The sequence below is a fragment of the Cyanistes caeruleus genome, chromosome 4 (genome assembly GCF_971803275.1).
Source record: "Cyanistes caeruleus chromosome 4, bCyaCae1.hap1.1, whole genome shotgun sequence".
NCBI classification, from domain to species: Eukaryota; Metazoa; Chordata; class Aves; order Passeriformes; family Paridae; genus Cyanistes; species Cyanistes caeruleus.
Genome location: NC_141704.1, coordinates 82,967,359 through 82,985,954, shown reverse-complemented (window position 1 = coordinate 82,985,954; position 18,596 = coordinate 82,967,359). Strand labels below are relative to the sequence as shown.

General features: G+C 41.6%; 1 protein-coding gene across 25 annotated transcripts in view; it reads left to right on the top strand.

Moving 5' to 3' along the window:
• The window catches only part of ERC1 (ELKS/RAB6-interacting/CAST family member 1), a 272,618-nt gene that overhangs the window by 213,224 nt on the left and 40,798 nt on the right, over positions 1–18,596 (top strand). For all 25 annotated transcript variants that reach the window (XR_015285955.1, XR_015285954.1, XR_015285957.1 and 22 more), the window contains one exon: positions 7,911–8,055. Coding sequence is in view for 19 of the 25 variants with exons in the window: in XM_086886167.1 (XP_086742293.1) it covers positions 7,911–8,055 (145 nt within the window). In the remaining 6 variants the exon portion in view is untranslated. The remainder of the gene's footprint in view (positions 1–7,910; positions 8,056–18,596) is intronic.

Sequence of the window (18,596 nt, the reverse complement as noted above, 5' to 3'; positions counted from 1 at the left end):
CCTCTGCAGAATTAACATAAAAAGGTTTGACCTTGAAGGAAATGCTTCTTTTTAGAAATCAAAGTGGAAGAGAAGCTTGAACAAATGTACAAAAGAACCCTCAGAGAAGAAGGAGTAGGAAGTTAGGAGTAAGAGTTAGGTGGAATTTACCAGGTTGGTAGTCAGACAATTAATAATGAACAATCCAGAGCTCTGACAAGAAAATTTCTTGAAATGGTACACGTGGAAGAATATTTAGATGTTTGTAAGAGAACAACAAGATGAAGCAGCTCTGCACATCTGGTGTGTGACATGAAACTGGATGTCACAGGGATAACAGCAATTGGTGAGAAATAGAGTAATATTCTGAGCTGGAATGTGGGTACTACTTCAGCAAAGGTAAAAATTAAAGTAATGGTGTTGTAAATTCATTATACTGGAGTTTTTGAGGAAATAAAAGAGAGTATAAATTATTGCATAACTTTGAGTCAAAGTAATGTGAGGATCATAGAAGTTGCACAAAGAGAGTGGATGGTATCCTGCTATGGATTTTAGGTATAATATGTTAAATGTAAGTAATAATGGAGAAATGTGTTTTAGTAGTATGTGTCTATTCACTGGATACAAATCAGAGAAATTGCCAAGCTTGTTAACTTAATAATGACTGGATCACCAAGATGTGATGGTGTGAGACTTCAGGATTGTAGTAAGTGGTGATGACACTAGAGGAGAAACTATCACCAAAACTGACTTCAGCTGTAGTGATCACAAATCAATAAAACCTATATTCAAATAAAAAAAACTGTGCTAGAAAAGTGTAGTTTTCAATTTTAAAGTGATAGACTGAAAAATGGAGACTACTAGGTAGCAATTGGACAGAGGAATACAGGAGGTTCATGTAGGGGAAACAGAGCATTTATTTAAATTAAAAGTCCAAAACTCTGAGGTCTTTGCATCCCAAACAAAAGGGTAAAAGCTGAAGAAAGTTACAAAGCTGTGCATCTGTATCCAAAAAGGAATTGGCAGCAGCCTTAAAAACTGGTCAAGAGAGAGACATTTTAGGGAAGCAGAAATTTTAGGAATAAAGTGAGAATTGTGAAAACTCATGCTGAATGAGACCTCCCAAAAGAAATAAAAATAAATAATAAATATTCTATAGCCGCTGCTACAAAAAGGTCGGGAAAGGGAGTGGAACCACAATGCACTGAGAATAGGGATAGTATGAATTTGGTCCCAAAACTAAGTTAATGCCTTTGCCTTGTTTCCCAGAGAGCTGATAAAATACAGAGCAGGGCAGGTATGATCAGAACATCAGGCGTGGAAATGAGACCCATGTAGCAGTGAGATAAATTACACTCATCAGAAATAACGTGCTAGGAGTTCAGCAAGGAGGTTTGATCTCAAATCTGTTTGATTTGAGTGCAAAGACTGCACCATTTTCTTCCAAGAGCTGTGTTGTAAGTCATGGCTGGAGTTTTTGACGTGATCAGAAGCGCAGTAAGATTGCAGCATTGCTGTCAAAGTTTGACTGATAAAGCTGAAATTTCCTTCTACCATCATTCAGCCCAGACCAGATTCACAAAGACATCAAGACAATTGTTTTCTCTGTAGCAATTGTGGCTGTTTGATATGTTATAATCAGTGTGAATTCCATGATTGATTTTCCATTCTTCCATTCAGTGCTGGCTGTGGCAGGGAAGGGTTTGAGTGTCACAGCGTCAGGAAGAGCTGCAGCTCCTCCAGGGATCAGGAACCTGCGGTCAGAGCCGGGCTCCTGCTGTTGATCCAGGGCTGGAACTGGTTCCTCAGGCTGCAGGGATCCACAGCCAGTGCTGCTGACACCAGGGAGGGGCAGGAACCTGGGAATGGGAGGGCAGAACCATCTCTTGCCACAAGAGCCTGTCTTGTGTCAGCTTCAGCCGATTGTGAAACCGCGAGCCCAGCTACAGCTCAACCTGTACTTCACCATGTCCCAGGAAAAGAAATCGGAGCTGCCTTTCTTATAAGGTCTTTTTTCATAATCTGGGGGATGAGTTCTGGTGGCCTCTGTTGCCTGGATGAGAAACAAGCCTTGGGTCTGTGTTCTGTGTGCACTGCTGGTGAGCTGCAGATGGAGAGAGCGCCTGTTCCAGGACTCCCTGCTCAGGAAAGCCAGCTCTGGGGAGCTCGAGAGCCTTGTGAGTACTGCTGCCTCTGATCCACATTCTGCTCTGAAGGCTGCTAAAGCAGGGGAGATGGTCTGGAAATAAATTCTGCCTTTCACAGGGCAAAGATCCTCCCATAAATGGGGTGCCAGGATTGAAAGTTCCTTCTAAAATGTGCCGTCCTGGGGAGCTTCCACTCCTCACAGGCACCGTGGGAAGGCTCTGGCACTGCCAGTTCAGCAGCTGGGATGTGCAGCAACCAGCTTTTCACAGAGGTATTCATCAATAAAAATAGTTCAGGAAATTAGCAGTGGGTTTGAAAGTTCTCTGTGAAAGTGTTAGATTTTTTTTCTAGATAAGCTGGCACTGCAATTCTGGCTGCTCAGAGCTGAGACATGAGCAGGACTGAGGAACTGCAAATCTTTACCTCTGGTGCCAAAGTGATAAAATGAAGATGGAAGCTTAAGTACAAGAAGGGCTAAAACACAGATGGGAAAGGTATTATAAAATATTTATAAAACTACTTGTGACTTTATCAAACATGTTGAGGGAAAGGACTTTTGCAAGCATTGCTTATGGATCCTAGTAAGGATTCAGTGCTTCTGGATTATTGGGATGTTAGAGAAAATACATGTAGGAAAGTCTAAATCTATAATCAGCAGGTTTTTTTTAAACAAGGGCAGTAGAAGTGGTAATGCTTCCTGTGTCGTGGAATTCACATTGATTATTACCATGCCAATCTTTTAATGGAAAATTAAAGGGACGTCACTTTTGTGACCACACAACTGCATTCACCAAGAGTTTGTATTTTTATCTTGTTTTCCAGTTGTGGTCACATGTGTGCAATGACATTGAAGAGACCAGTGGAAGTGTGTTCATTTAGAGAGCTTCAATTTGCTGATGACAAAAAGTTCTTGTTTTCATCTCATTTGGTTTGCTTGAATTCTCAGTTTGTGTTTTGATAGCTGTGAGAGCATAGACCAGAGATTAGACAAGCTGCTGATGTGCCAGCCAGGCCAGGCAAAGGTGACATGCTGAAACTGCAATGGAAGGAGTGTGGTATTATCCCTTTTGACTGAAGGTTTAAGGCTGTGCTTTGGAAATTAATTTGCAGCCTGAGGTTTGATTATTCCCAGCTGGAATTAAAAAAAGCAGGTAGTACCTATTGCCAAGTAAAAAATTTTTCCCACTCTCTTGCAGTAAGAGGTAGCTGCTGTTTCTTTTGGATAAAAGTTTGCTCACTCTGGGATACTTGGAGCTGCATCTTAAATGCTGCAGAAATTACAGCCAGTGCAGAATTTGGCAGCTTGCATATTAAGTGAGTGACTCGTCTGTTTGCATCATGAAATGTCATTCTCTGGTATAATTGCCTTTTTCAAGGTTTCTTTTAAGAACCAAATCCTGATAGCCAGAGCTGTGCAAGGACTGTCCTCTCCCTCTGGGGTACTGCAAGACAGTTCTTTAATTTTCTGAAGATGTTCTATAACCAGCAAAAAAAAAAAAGGAAAAATCATGCAGTTCAGAAGTGCTGCTGTAGAGGAAGACAGGGTTTATGGTGGAAAGGATGATGTCCCATTGAATCCATGCTTTGGTGTGTTGTACTCCTGATTACCTTCTAAGAGTTTATTGAGTGAGACCCACCCAAACCCTGTCATCCTGCTAAACTCATGAAATTACTGAATTCCCTGTCCCAGTGCTTTTATGTTCTGAGCTGTTGTGTGTCTGTGCAGCTCTCATTGCTGTATCTGATTCTCTGCCTGTGAGTTCTTTCTGTTGTTGTCTCGTTGTGGGAGGGTTTTTAATTCATGTGCAAATCATACAGTTGTTATTGTGATGGTGATTCACCAGGGTGAGTCTGACAGGTGTCTCTGACAGGAAAGCATTCAAAGCTTTCAGCAGCATTTTCTGTAGGCTTGGGGCAAAGGGACAAAAATCAGACAAGAGAGACAAGTCCTGTTTGAGCAGCACCTCTGTTGTTCTGTGGTTCCATGAGCAAGCAGCTGATGAAACAGGAGAATCTTTCCTTGAGTACTGCAGGCACAACAGCCATAACTGCAGCTCATCTTGAAATGGCAGGATGGAAACATTTAATCATTGATCATGGAAGTGCAGCAGTGTCTGTTGAAGGAACTGACTGGGTCACTGTGAGCCTGTAGCCACCTGAGCTCCTCAAATTGCTGTCAGACCTTGAAATACTTTACTTTCATGCCAGTTAGAAGGAAAACAGATTTGATCCCTGTAATGCAACTAGGGCTGATGGAATTACCCCAGTTCCTCTGAGACATTAAAATCAAAGCTGCTGCTGATATCAATATTGCTCTCATGTTATCCCATGCACACTTTCAGAAATGCTCCAGATAGGAAGACATTTCATAATTTGAAATAAAATTTTATAGAACAATATATTTATAACATTTCTATATGGAATGAGAGATCTCCCTGACATATGTAAACATATTCCTTTAATGAATATGTATAGTTTTCATGTTTTGAAGCATCATTAATTCAGCACTGTTTACAGCCTGTTATTCTTTCTAATTATACAGCTGATAAATATTCCAGTGCCATGACCCTGGGAACAGTACTGCAAAGTACAAGACTGCTTTTTAAAGTTCACCTCCTCTTGTATTTTACCAAAAGGATTCTTCTCCTTTACTAGGAAAGGGCTCTGAAGGAATTCTGTAGTCTCCTGAAACCAAGTGCCACAGAAACCCATTTGAAGACAGCCTGATTCTATTAGTATTAGTAATTAGCAGGAGTGTAATAGTAAATTATTGCCCAGTTGTCTTCCCCAAATCAGACATTTCTATTCAAGAGGTGAAGGAGACATGCATTTGCCCACTATTTTTTGTGTGTGTTGTCAAATCTCTGTGCTCTACTGGCCTGTAACTATTGTGTAGCCATCTATTTTAAAAAGGCAAGCCCATCTTTCCTTGCATTCTTTTTTGAAGACTGCAAACAGAGCAAATAATGGTGATATTGATCTTGGGATTGCATGCACAAATATCTCTTAAGAATGGAAGCTACTGCTCTGGATACCACTGCAGTCTGTATCGATCATGACCCACATTCAGTGAAAGGCTGCACTGGTGACAGAAGGAAAAAACTCATCTCCCTTTTTTGTCCAATCTGGAGTAAAAGTGGGACCTGTTCTCAGTGGATTTTTCTGTTTCCATTTCAGATTTTGTTTGGTAGGATTCAGTCTGTGACAGAGTCTGCTTCCCCCTTGTGAGCCCGAGCAGCTCAGCTGAGGCTGCAGAGAGATAAATGTGCAGCTGGCCCCTGCTGAGTTGATGTTGGCACAGCTGCACTAGTACCAGCATCTGAAATACTGAAATAATCTGAAATAATCATCTGAATTAGCTGAAGTGAGCTGTGTCTGTTCAGTGCCCTGGCCAGCATTTCAGGAGATCAGCATCCCTGGGTTGTGCAGCACGTTTTGCCTGCTCATGAGAACCTTCCAGGACCTCCAATGCTGTGGGCTGAGGAGAAGCATTTTGCTGAAGAAGCCAAGGCTGTGGCAGTGGCAGAGCCTCCAGGGGTGTCTGCAGCAGTGCTGATGGATGGGATTGTTCACGTGCTGCCACCACCCTTCACACAGCAGCCCCTTTGCTCCTCCTTGCCACATCGGCTGTCTCACAGCATGTTCCCCTGGGGAGAAAGCTCTCAGGAAGGGAAATAAATCACTTTTGTAGTGCTCTTCAATCAGAAGCCTTGTCTTTTGCTTGGTAGAATGCCCTTTCTGTGGTGTTGGAATCATTGGCAGTTGCAAGCTCTGCTGAGAGCAGCTTGCCACTGCAGCCCTGTCCCCTCCAGCAGAGCTGGCCGTGACACCTGCGCTTCTCCCACGTGGAGCAGCTCACCTTCAGCCTGCTAGAGTGAAAAATGCACTACAATGCACTTTCCACAGGGTATTTTTCTTCCTTTCCTTCAAACCTCGCCCTGTTTCAGTTCCAGAAAACAGTCAGAAAGCCACAGAGGCTTTTTCTCCACTGCTTGACCAGCAGCCTCATGTCACAGCACAGCGCTGGAGTTTTGGCCAGGAGGAAGTTCTCCTCTAAGACATGGTGGCAAAGATTTTTCAGCAGAAAGGAAAAGGAATGGACTGCTATCCATATCTCATTTTCCTGGCCTTGGGGGTGGCACTTAGGGAGCAGAGATGGGCAGCAAAGGGTTTGATTGCAGAGGGTACATGGCTTACATGCTGTTTGAGGCACCTCAATTTCCATAGCAGAGTAATGGCCCCGTAGATAGAGTTACGGAGATATTCTTGGCTCTGGTCCTGAATCATCAGCGAGAATTGGGGGCTTGCTATTAAAAGAATAAGTGTTTCTTTATAATCAAAACAGATTACTCTAAAGCAAGTGAAAATGACCAGAGCTCCAAGCCAGCCTGTCTTTCCCAGGATAGCGATAGCTGGAAAAAAGCAGAGGTCATGGATCATGTTCTGTCACTTCACCCTATTGGTATTTTTCATGTTTCAGGCAGACATCCAAAATTGGATACTTTTCCATAAAGCAAAAGCAGCAGAAACAAAATGGCAATAATCACATGCCCATTATCCATCGTTCCCACACCTACAATCTTGACACTGCATCTGGGAATCTGATGTGCACCTTTTCCTTTCTTCTACTCCTTGCCTCCATTAAGTCACCAGAATATTTGTGTTTCTTCATAGCACAAATGTATTTAGAATACTTTATGATTATCCTAAAGTATCTAGGAAAAATTTTCTTTACTCTATGGTATTACATTCTGAAAGGGAAGCAATAATGTTTTTCTAGATATGATCTAGGCAGGATCCAAGTGCTGTCTACACTGGATCTGTGAGGGTTTTGATATGCTGGTAGTTCATTTAAAGCAAGCTAACTCTCTTGGACTGCACAAGAAACACCTGTGTAAACCCAGAGAGAAATTCCAGCCACAGAAAGTCCATTGTGTAAGTCCACTGTCCTGTCAGATGAACAATTGTGTCTGTTGAAGTGCACCTTTTCCTCTTGAAATACAAGGTTTTTTCACATTTTAGAGACAGTGGTTTCAATTGGGATCCTGATAATGAACTTCTGGATATTGAGGGCTTCAGCAAACCTTGAAGTGCACTTGCAACTTTCTTTTGAGATGAAATGTAGATCAGAAATGTGCAGTATTTGGCTTGTCTCCTCATCTCTCCTGCATGATGCCACATGTTTAGGACCTCATTTTATTCCTTCTTTGCAAGGTGATGAGAGGTGGGACAAGCCAACACTACTGGGCAATAAGGCCAGGGTTTTCTTTGAAATCCTGTTGCACATCACCAGCTAGAGAATTAAGGTCAAAGGACAGAAAAGGTTTTCCCTAATATAATCAATCCTTTGTGTTCCTTTGAGAACTGCTGTTTTACAGTTAGGGTGATTATCTTTGTCTCCTTTCTTCCCAGTATGTATAAAATGTTTCTGAATTCTATTTGTAATTTTCTGCTAGAGGGAAAGAGTATGGGAAAATGTTCAGCCAAAGTAATAATAAATGGTAGTTATTAAAAGCTGAGAAGGTGAGAGCAGAAGAAGAACAAAATGTGTTTTTCTTACCCTGCAAGCTGCAATTTGGTATCAGCACAGTTGTTTAGGGGGAGGTGTGTGGGTTTTGACTCGCTGTTCCACCAACAGATGTGTATCCCAGACAAAAATATTTATTCCTGCTTTTCAGAGTTGCACGCTGGTACAGCATTGATGGCACATCCAAATCTTTGTAGAGGAGTCCTCTAAGTTTTGCAGGGTAATAATGTAATTTGTTTGTTTTGGTTTTTTTCAGACAAGAAGCCCTTCTTGCTGCCATTAGTGAAAAAGATGCCAATATTGCTCTGCTAGAGCTTTCATCCTCCAAGAAGAAGACTCAGGATGAGGTGGCTGCACTGAAACGAGAGAAAGACCGTCTTGTGCAACAGCTCAAGCAGCAGGTGGGTACAGGAGGGCCAGGAAAAAATCCAGCTAATAATCTGCTGTGGGATTATTATCTTGATTTATGGAACTAATAATGTATAATCCTGTCATGTGTTAGGCCAGCAAGTGCATAAATAACAGTTCCAAAGGAGCTGCTGGGCTCAGCGTGGAGGGAAGTTTCTTTGTGGTGAATGTGTGATGGGATGTGGAGGAAGCTGTGAATGAGGAGGACATTGGTTATTGTCCTCTGCAGTCTGCAGAGCCACAGGCTCAGGGCAAAGCAGTGATACTTCCCTTGGGGGTTTGTGTTTGCTGTGCTGGGGAACAAACCTATTTGGGAGAAACTTCTCTTAGCTGGAGAACTCAAATATGAATCTCCTGTGGCTCCTGACTGCAGCAGGAGCACCATGCCCCACATCCTTGACACCACTTCATTATACTGCAGGCAAAAGAGTTGCATTTTGAAAGCTGATATGCATTCCTACACTAGCAAACCACACATCTTTTCCCCAAGAGCCAAACTGCTCAGTTTTGGAATGAAACCAAATACACATTGTGCCAGTGAGAGGGATGTGTACAACATAATGCTTCAAGGAGGCCATTCCAGTCCTCGAGTCTCAGATTGTCAGGTCTTTATACAGACACCCAAGAAGAGTACCTACCTCTCTTCCTAATCACCTTTATCATTCTCTCATTTGCTGAGAAGGAGATTGATCAAATCAAACATTTCAGTATTATGGGGGGCAGCACAGCCATTCTGCATGGGACATGGCCAGAGCTGCAGTGCAATTTATCACCACACTTCAAGCACAGCAGGGACAGCCAAAAACTCCAGCAGCAGCTGCAGGTGTCCTCTGTGCTGACTGGGATAGAGACAAACATAAGAACACCCCAAAAAACTCTGGGAGGTCTCGTGCTTGTGAGGAGATTGGTCCCTTCCCATGTCTGGCTTTTCCTGTTTCTAAGATCTTTCTGTGTTGGCATAACAATTAGCAAAAGTGTGTTTCTGTTCAAGCATTTAGTATTACATTCCAGTACTGAATGCAATGGGAAAAGTGCATGGCCAATAAAACACAGAGGAAGCAAAAGGCATCCCTGGCAATAAGAGATTTAGGATCTGAAAGAATCTGTGTAGATTTTTCACTTCAGCACTCCTGCTGGGTTTTTCCTGAGTTATTCCCTTGCCACATTCCTGGTAATAGCACATATGCTGCTGCCAATCCAGTATCAACTTCTTCAGTGCCACCATTTCCATCTTCATAAAGTTTTATGTCCAACATTTCATCTGTCAGCCAGGTGATTCCTGCTGCTGTCAGAGGCTGTGAGACAAAAACAGGTCAGCAGTGTGATAAGGGATTTCTCTGCTTCTTCCTTAGCAAACACCATTAGATTATTGTTACACTTACATGTTTTTAAGGGTTTTTTTACATGTTACCATGGGTTTTTTTTCATGTTTTTAGCATGTTGTTTATGGTTTAATTTATGAACAGTACTTTTGAAGGTGCTGTGTACCAGCTTCAGAATGAGCAAGAAGTGCAGGTTACAGTCTTGTATTATTTACTTTTGAGCAACAGTCATAATTACTGTCCCTGGTCAGCCAGGTGAAAACTGAAACAGGAATCAGAAGTGGTCACAGCAATGTCAGGTGCTTGTTTTGGTCATGTAATTGTTGATGCAGCAGCTGTAATTTATGCTACCACTCATTCTAAGAGAAATTAACACTTCTTCTTAGATCTTGTTGTCCTGAGCTTAAATTCAGGTGCTTTCATGTCCCTTGCCCTTCCCAGTGTCCTTCTGATTATCTTTTGTCAGTACCTGGAACAATCTGAATTTTATGGTGATTCTTTTTTTCTACTGAAAATTTGTGTATATTTAATCAACATATCAACATTTTTCTTGTCTGTAATGACTTAGGTTTCAGGTAGATGATTTTTTAGAACATTTGTAGTTCCTGTTGTTATCTTTCAGTGCTGATAAGTCTTACAGTGCCATAAACTCTTCCTAAAAAGTTGTGGCAGTTTCCCTTAAGGATGCCAGGTCTCAGTGCTTTTCTGTGTATTTCCTGTTTAATTTCCCAAATAAACAAAAATTGCAAAGGAGAATAATTTGAAATTGTTCTTGGTATGTAGTGAGATCAGTTATGATCTGAGGTTGGAGCAACAGTCCTTTTTCAAATAATTCATTGGACTGTTGAAATGCCTTTGAAGATTCTGTTTCCAAAACTGCCATCAGCTATAAAGACTTGTCACTGTTTAAGCTTGTTTAAGATTTTAATCTTAAAAATAATGAAGAGAGCAGAAAGCAATCTCCTCAACACATCTGTGCTGTGAGTAGTATAAATAAAAGTTTTATGTGTAGTATAAAATCACAGTATTCTCCAGTACATCCGTAATCTCCAATTATATATTTGTTTACATATAAACAATCTAAACTATATTTAAAGCAAACCTGAGAAATATTTATGTGACCAAACAGAGATTTGACACATCCTCTCTAAATTCTATCCTGTGCTTTAGGGATGTGTCATTTTATATCCTTTTTTTTTTGTATGTGTGTGTACAGCTTTCAACACATGGATAGAAAAACTCCTCATTGCTTATTGCAGGAGAGCATTACTCACCACCTCTCTATGAGTTGCAGAGAATCAAAAATTCCATCTATTTTATTTTTTTTTTCAGTAGTTTTGGGATGTACTTTTTCTGAATAAATTCAAATCACACCGATTTTGACAGCTCCAGAAATAGGAGATGGGTCAGAAGAGATGGCTGTGAGATTTTACAGGATCCTGATGTAGTCAAGGGGAATCTCATTTTTCTACACGCTTTGCAAATATTCTGTGTGCTTGGCCCTTGCACTCCTCTTCAGCTGTTCCAGGTCACCAGCCTGATATTTTCCAACAAAACAACTCTGCTGCTTCCTCAGTTTCAGCCTCCTCTACACGGACCCCTTTCTGCATCTGGAGAACAAGGGTCCATCTGTGCTTGCCAGCCCCACAGAACCGTGTCACCTTTCAGGAACTTCCTAAGAGTTTAGCTGTAATTCTTAAATTTACAGCAGAAACGGTGAATGAAAAGTCTTTCAGACTCACAGATGTATTGAACACAGCTGTTCAAGGAAGGAGAGTGATGCCACAAATCAAGATATTCTGGAAGACTTTGAAAAGCAGTTGTGGAACCCAAAATTCAACCCTTTGGATTCAGAGCTGGGATCCTGACCTCAGTCATTCGTGTTTCAGAGCTGCTGAGCCCCCTGATAAGTATTTGGTGTTTCAGTCCATGCCATTGCTAGGAAATGCTTGGGCTTTGTGGTGGGAAAGCAGCTCTTTGTGTTGGTGGTCAGGCACAGCTGAGTAAAAGATTCCCATTTCCACGTGTGTAGGAGATGCTGAGCAACGTGGGAAGGGCTGGTTTGTGGGAAGGAGCAGCATTGCTGGGTGTCCCTGCTGGGAAGAGCTCTGACACAGAGCTGGAGGACAGCAGTGAAAAGCAGGATTTGTATCTTGGCTTTTCACTGCTTCTGCTGGCTCCCATCGGCTGGCTTGCTGTTAATTGACATTTCTTAGAGGGTGGAAAGGTACAACACTCAAAAAACAAAAACTTGTTCTGACTATTTCCCATGATATTTATTTACTTCTTAATTTTATTTATTTATTTATTCATTCATTCATTCATTCATCCATTTCATTATTTCATTATTTATTTATTTCATTATTCCATCATTTCATTATTTATTTCAATATTTATTTATTTCATTATTCCGTTATTTCATTATTTATTTATTTCGTTATTTCTTTAATTAATTAATTACAAATATCCATGAAGACACACAGCCTCATCAAGGGAAGGGTATCCAGAATCTGGAGGGCTCTGCTGATTTCTCCTTTCCCAGCTCTGTCACGTTCCTGGTCGCTCGCACGGGGAAGGAGCCCTGCCAAAGACATTTTGGTTCTTTAATTTCTCTAAGTATGTGCACTAAAGTTTGGATGAAGAGAAGCATTTTGGAAAGAGGATATGGCATCAATGTTGTTTTAATTTAGAGTTTCTAGGCTCTGAATGGCAGGAATGTGCCTGAATATAGAGCCCATTTCCTAACGAGGCGCTCGGCATCGAGCAGCAAACGCAGCTGCCTGTTCCATATTGGTTGTCAGCTTGGATGAAGGATTTCCTCCAGCATCAGACAGGCAGGGCCACTGCAGGGCGAGGGTCAGCAGCTAATGTGGTCCCAGTTATTCCTCCCAGGGCTGTGTGTCCGTGGGGAGCTCCTGGAGAGGCGGCGGCTGCGGGAGCAGAGAGCTGGGGCTGTGTAAGCAGCTCCAGATGTGGCACACAGAGGGCCCTGCTCTGAGAGTTCTCCATCAGCTGCTCAGCTGACAGAAAACTGCCTGCTTGCCTTTTATTTATCCCTTTCCTCATCAAGCTAAGTCTTGATAGCAGCTTCTACTTATTGGAGCAGAACAGAGCGCCGCTCCGCAGTTTGGGGTGGTGAAGGGAAGGAGTGTCTGGAGGGGCTGAGGTTTTCCTGCCCGTGGGCTTTGAGCCTTAAACAGCTGGGATTTTCTGCCAGGAGCTGTTTGCAGCAAAGACTGTCATTTTCTGTGTTTGTGCAGACTGGGTGCCTGAATTGACCAGCACCTCTGTCACTGCCATGCCATAAATGTGAAGTGTTAAGCTTTAGGAGGCTCTGAACAGTATTAGTGTTTCCTGACAGCTTGGATTATCATTGAAATTAATTGTTTTAAACAGCCATATTCACATAATTACATCATCATTATTTTTTATTTATTTATTTATTTATTTATTTATTATTTATTATATTTATTATTATTATTATTATTATTGTTATTGTTATTGTTATTGTTATTATTGTTATTATTGCAGAATTTACCAGAAACTAGCTTGACTCAGCGTTACTCATGACAGGATCTCAATAATTTTCATTTGAAATTATGTGACTTCAGGTTAGATTAATACAACGTGGCTTATTATGCTGCCTATGCCTAAATAAAAGTTACTTTCTGACCAGTTCCTCTGTCTTTTAAGAAGATGTTGAATTTTAATTCTATACTTTAGCATGCACAGAGAACCACCCAGCTTAATCTTTCTCCACATATTCCAAAAACATGCATTTTCTTTTGTCAGGCAAACTGTTAATGATAAAAATATATATAATGATAAGAATAGTGAATAGTGTGGCCTCAGGAGAGAGCTCTGTGCAACAGAGTTGATTTATCCAGTTAGACCTGTAATCTGTTCTTAAATACTTTAAGTGGAGGAGACCTTCAGTCCTGGGAAGTCTTTTTTATACCTTATCTGTCTTCATCATTATATGTAATGTCCCTTACTGCAATTTAAGCTCATTGCTTTTTTTATTTTTTTCTATTAGGGGCATAGAAAAAGAATTTACTGCCTATCATGTTCTTGCTGTAGACACTCATCTGTTCACTCAAAAAGGGCTCCTCTCTATTTTAATAAAGGGAGATAAGAAGCCCCATGCTGTTGTAAGTGATTTTGTAGTCAGCCTTGCCATTCAGAGGAATCTTTAATATCTGTTTTTCCCTTCTGCTTCTGTATCCTCATCAAGATTGTGCCTTCCCCTGAGGGCCAGCATGAATTTGAGGGGCTGTTATTGAACATTCCCACAAACGGAGAGGATTTATTTGGCAATGGTCAAATCACCAATAATTGACTGGTAATAATGGTATTTATGCAATATTGAATGCACATTTCATCTAAGAAAGCACCAAAGCTGTTTTTCCTGTGCCACTTTGTGCCTCTTCCCTGTAAGATTTTGACTGACTTGCGAGTTACTGCAAAGACTGGTTTCCCAAGTTAATGTGGTTTATGGGATCATGAGAAAAAGGAAAGAATTGTAGATTCCAGAGTAGCTTCTCACCCCAAAAATTACATTTTTCCACTGTTACTTGTTTCCCTGGAAACCCTGCACACTGACACCTGAGACTCCTCTGCTGAGAACTTTTCCAAGTTCCAGTGGCTGGAGCCATTTCTGTTTCTAAGGAGAGAAGTGGAACAGGGAAAGGGGATGGACAGACAGACAGACAGACAGACAGATGTTTTCCCCTTGCTGTGGAGCTGTTTCAGCATGCCCAGTTCCCTCCCTGCCCCATGAAGTGATGCAGGCTGTGAGGATTTACCTCAGCTCTCCTGATTTGGAGCCACGCGTGGGGAGGGTGATGACCCTGTTAGCAAGGGGGGTTCTCCTTGGGGTGACACGGGTACAATCACTGCAGCTAATTACCTGGTTAGCTAATTACCTACACGTGCTGTGGCTGGGACAAAACCCCTGTTGCTCTCTGGAAGGTTCCAGTTCAGTGAGGGGAGGCATCTCTCAAACCACTGTCGGTAGGAACTCTAGGAATATTCATGTAAGCTGAGTGTGGTGGTGGTGGCTTCTTCATAGCTGAGGAAGAGGAGTCAATGTTTGAAATGAGTGGTGAGATTCAGGGCTCTTGGGTCCATCTTTGTTCATGGATCTCTTTAACACTGTACTTGCACTGGCAAGAGTGCAAATAGATGTACAAGTGGGGAAAGCAAGCTTTTGTGGTAAGAAAGCTCAGAACAGGCAGAGGAGCTTGAAGGTGCCCTGTCAGAGATCTCTTCATGGGCAGAACAGAAAGGACTCTGAGTTCTGGTGCTCTCTGAATGCCAGCTTAACCAATCTGAAGCAGGAGCAAACAGATTAATGTTCTTTGCCAGAAGCTTTTCAAGGAACAGCAGAGCATTTCAAGAATGATTATCACGTGCAGTGGAGTTGTTAGATTCACAGTGCAGTCCCAGCCTCACTATCCAAAGTAAAGTCACCTTTTTCCAGGTTCTTGTACCAGCAGTGTCTGGAAGGTCACTTGCAGCTTTTCACTCACTGGTTCAATGCACAAAGGTGCCAAAATATGTAGTTATTACAGTATATTCTTAGCTGTGCTGGCAGTGTAGCTGGCATAGATGTGAGCAGGCAGAAGTGGGGGAAATCACTCTGTACACTTCCTATTCAGGAAGCTGTTGGACTAGAAACTGCAGAAACTTCTGGCTGAAGTGAATATATATCCACTAATTGGCTCTCATCAAGCACTGCCAGCTGTCAAATTTAGGCATGGTGGCTTTTGTCGAAGGGCTGTAACACACCCAGATTATCAATCACAGCCCTGCTTGTTTTGCCAGGCTTTGCTCCTCAGTAATTGTTTCTGTCAGGGGGGAAGGCTCTGCCAGAAGCTGACCCCAGCACCCTGACAGCAGGCACAGAAAGCAAGGCTTTGTCATGCCCCTGAGCACTGCTTCCTGGAGCACAGCACTAGGAGCCCTCACAGATTAAAAGAAAGCACCTTCTCCCTGCCATGTGTTCCAGACTTTTTTCCCATCATTTTTAATCATCTATTAGCACAGGAACAGCGCTCGGTGCAGCGTCAGCAGTCTTTGCTGGGGCAGCATTTCATCTTTCCCTGGTATTACTTACACTCTTTCCCCTCTCCCTCCTCCTTCACCTTCACCCTTTGCCTTTTGCAAATGACAAAATAAAATTGTGTGTTCAAGGGAGGCCTGGCTGTGGCTGGCTGCAGCATGCCAGGGAGGGCAGTGCCTGCTGGAACCGTGTCAGAGCATCTTCTGGTGCCTGCTGGAACCGTGTCAGAGCATCTTCTGGTGCCTGCTGGAACCGTGTCAGAGCATCTTCTGGTGCCTGCTGGACCTGCTGCAAACAGCCCTGTCTGCTCTCTGTGTTAGCATTCAGGAACACACATAATCACTGAATGATTATATGAAGGTGTTTTATTGAAGAGCTCTGGGTGTCAGGGGTACACAGACCCAAATCTGACCCAACTTGGTTTTGAGCCGAACATGTTTTATACTCTATTGTTAGACAACTTACATATGAATTATTAAACTTACATTGTTTTATTGTAGACATTGTTTTTACCCAAGCATGGATATCTTGTGATCCCCCCCAGCCCCCTAACATTGTTCCTCATGTTCTTTAAACAATAATTATATCTAATCACGTCTAACAATTGTAATATTTATCATACACTGACCACACAGGTGCAGTTTGACCTGATCTTTAGCAAACACAAAGCCAAACATTTCTCAGGGCCTACTTTTCCCAGGGCTTTCCAAACCTAACTTTCTTTCTAACTCCCCGAATTTTCTAAGATTTTAGAACCTTTTACTATCACCTGTGTGTGCCCTCAGCCATGCCACAGCCACCAGCTTTTAGGGTACAGCTGTGTAGGATTGCTGGGGAGGGAAGGTGCTTTTACCCAAAGAGAGGACTTGAAAATTTACAGAAGTATTGTGGAACAATACAGTACTTGGTACCCTTTCTTTCTAGACATCTGTAACATTTTTTAAAATACTGTACAACCAATATTTCCCAAGTTTGAACCCAAAAACTTGTTTCATTCCATTAGAAATATTCCTGCATTTATTGAATATATTAAGATTTTCATACTCTAATTTTACAGCTCTTTAAGTGACTAAAAACTCAAACATTAATTTAAATTAATTGGATAATTACCAGCAGCATTTAGTGCCACATATACACTAGCTCTCATTCAAGGCTTAGAACTCCTATAGGAAATTATTTAAGCAACATTGCTTCTCTCTAGAAAATCAGGATTGCTGGACAAGTCTAGGCTAGTATCCCATTCCTGTAAGTGACCAACTTGCTGGTGTTGGATATCAGGGAAGATAGTTAAGCCTCCCCTGGGAGAGGGGATTACTAATTTTAATAATTAGCACTATTAAAGAGGTGAGAATGCTCACTGAGCTCGCTTCCTCAGAAGCCTGCACTAGAAGATCTAAGCTGGGCCAAATAATCATTCCTTGGTCTGTGAATGGTGCTGCTGGGCATTGGTGCAATGTGAAAATGGTCATTTGACATCACAGCTGCACCATGTGGTGATTTCCTGCAGTGATTGTGGCCTGAACCACTGCTCTGATGGTCTGCAGTTAAATAAAGAGAATATATTAGAGCAGCTCTCTGTGGTACATACCTTCAACAGAGTACTTCTGGAATTCATTCTGTCCCTTTGCTGCAGATATTATGTCGAACACAGTTCCTGACAATATTTCTCTTAGCTGATGAGTCATGAGATGGATGCAATCTCAGAAAGAGTGGTTTAGAACAGCTCAGGACTGCCCATGGTTTGTGGGGTAGCTGGGAAAGACCCATCCACAACTGCTCCTGATTGTTGTCCAGTGGCAGGATGTGCCTCAGGAGTAAAATATTTGAGACTTTCCAGCCATGGGTCCTTGTGGCTGGGCTGGTTTGGCATCACTCTTGGTATTTGAACTGATGATGTCTGAAGGATGACCGGAAAACACAGTGAGTTATGATTACATTTAAATTGTATCATTTAGACCCATTGTTTGGGCAACTCTGAAGTGCTGGTGACAGGGAGAATTCCACTTAAACATATAAAAAGTCATGATGAGATAAATCCACAAATAGATTTTCTTTATTTTTTTTTTTTTGAATGTGTGTGAAGAAACAGAAATTTCACACCAAAATTTCAGACTCAGGAAGATTCTGAATTGCTTGAACTTGGTGAAGATGGGTGTGTAAGCATCCTTACAGGTGTTTCACTGATGGGATGCAGGTTTTTCTGTGCTAAATGATTCCTGTTCAGCTGGGCTGTTGGACATTGTCTAGGAGACACGTGTCCCTTTACCAAATCTCCATTTAATATCTGCTAATTTGGTACATTATGCTTATCTCTCCCTGTATTTAATATTATTCCTCAGGGAACATGCCACACACCAAACAGTTTCATTCTGAAGCTATAAAGTAAAACTTTATTTGTGGTTACTTTGGATGAGAAGCCTAAGGAACCTGTGACATCACATAAAAACCCAATTCACACGTTGATAGTTAAAACATAGTGGCAGAAAGCTGAAAGGCATTTTTCCAGCTTTGCTATTGGTTTTATTTGTGTAAGACCTGTAACTGGTGAGGTGATAGATGATTCAAGGTGTGTTCCAAAAACATGTAAGGAGAAGGTGAAGTCAGAGATATGAGGTGAGTGATTAGGTTCATAAACTAAATATGTAGAAGGTTTCAAGTAGATTACAGATTAACAGTTGCATGACTTAATGTGTTAGTGATGTGTTTTTTACTTGGTGGAGGAATGAATGATGGAAAGAATTGTACACCTAGAGTATGTAATGAAAATTAATGATCTATAAGATAGAATATATTGCATATTTGTGATTTTGCTGAGTTATTTTGTGAGTAACATAATAAATCACTGCTCTTTTTTTGCTTAAAAAGAGAGAAATGCATAGTCTGCAAAGGAGAATTTTAATCCCCCACCATTTTAAAAATTGATAATGGAAAAAAATTAGGTCTTAACTGTGTGGAATGAACTTCAGCTTCAGTAAACATTGAACTGTTGATGAACAGTGATCTCAGGTATTTTGGAGCTTATGCACTGAAATATCTCTCAGAGTACAGATTTTTTTCTCACCCACTGTATTAAGATCATTAAATTCTGAAAATCATTTCCCTTTCTGAATCTGTCTGACTGAGCCTGGTCCAGTGCATCACATCTCAG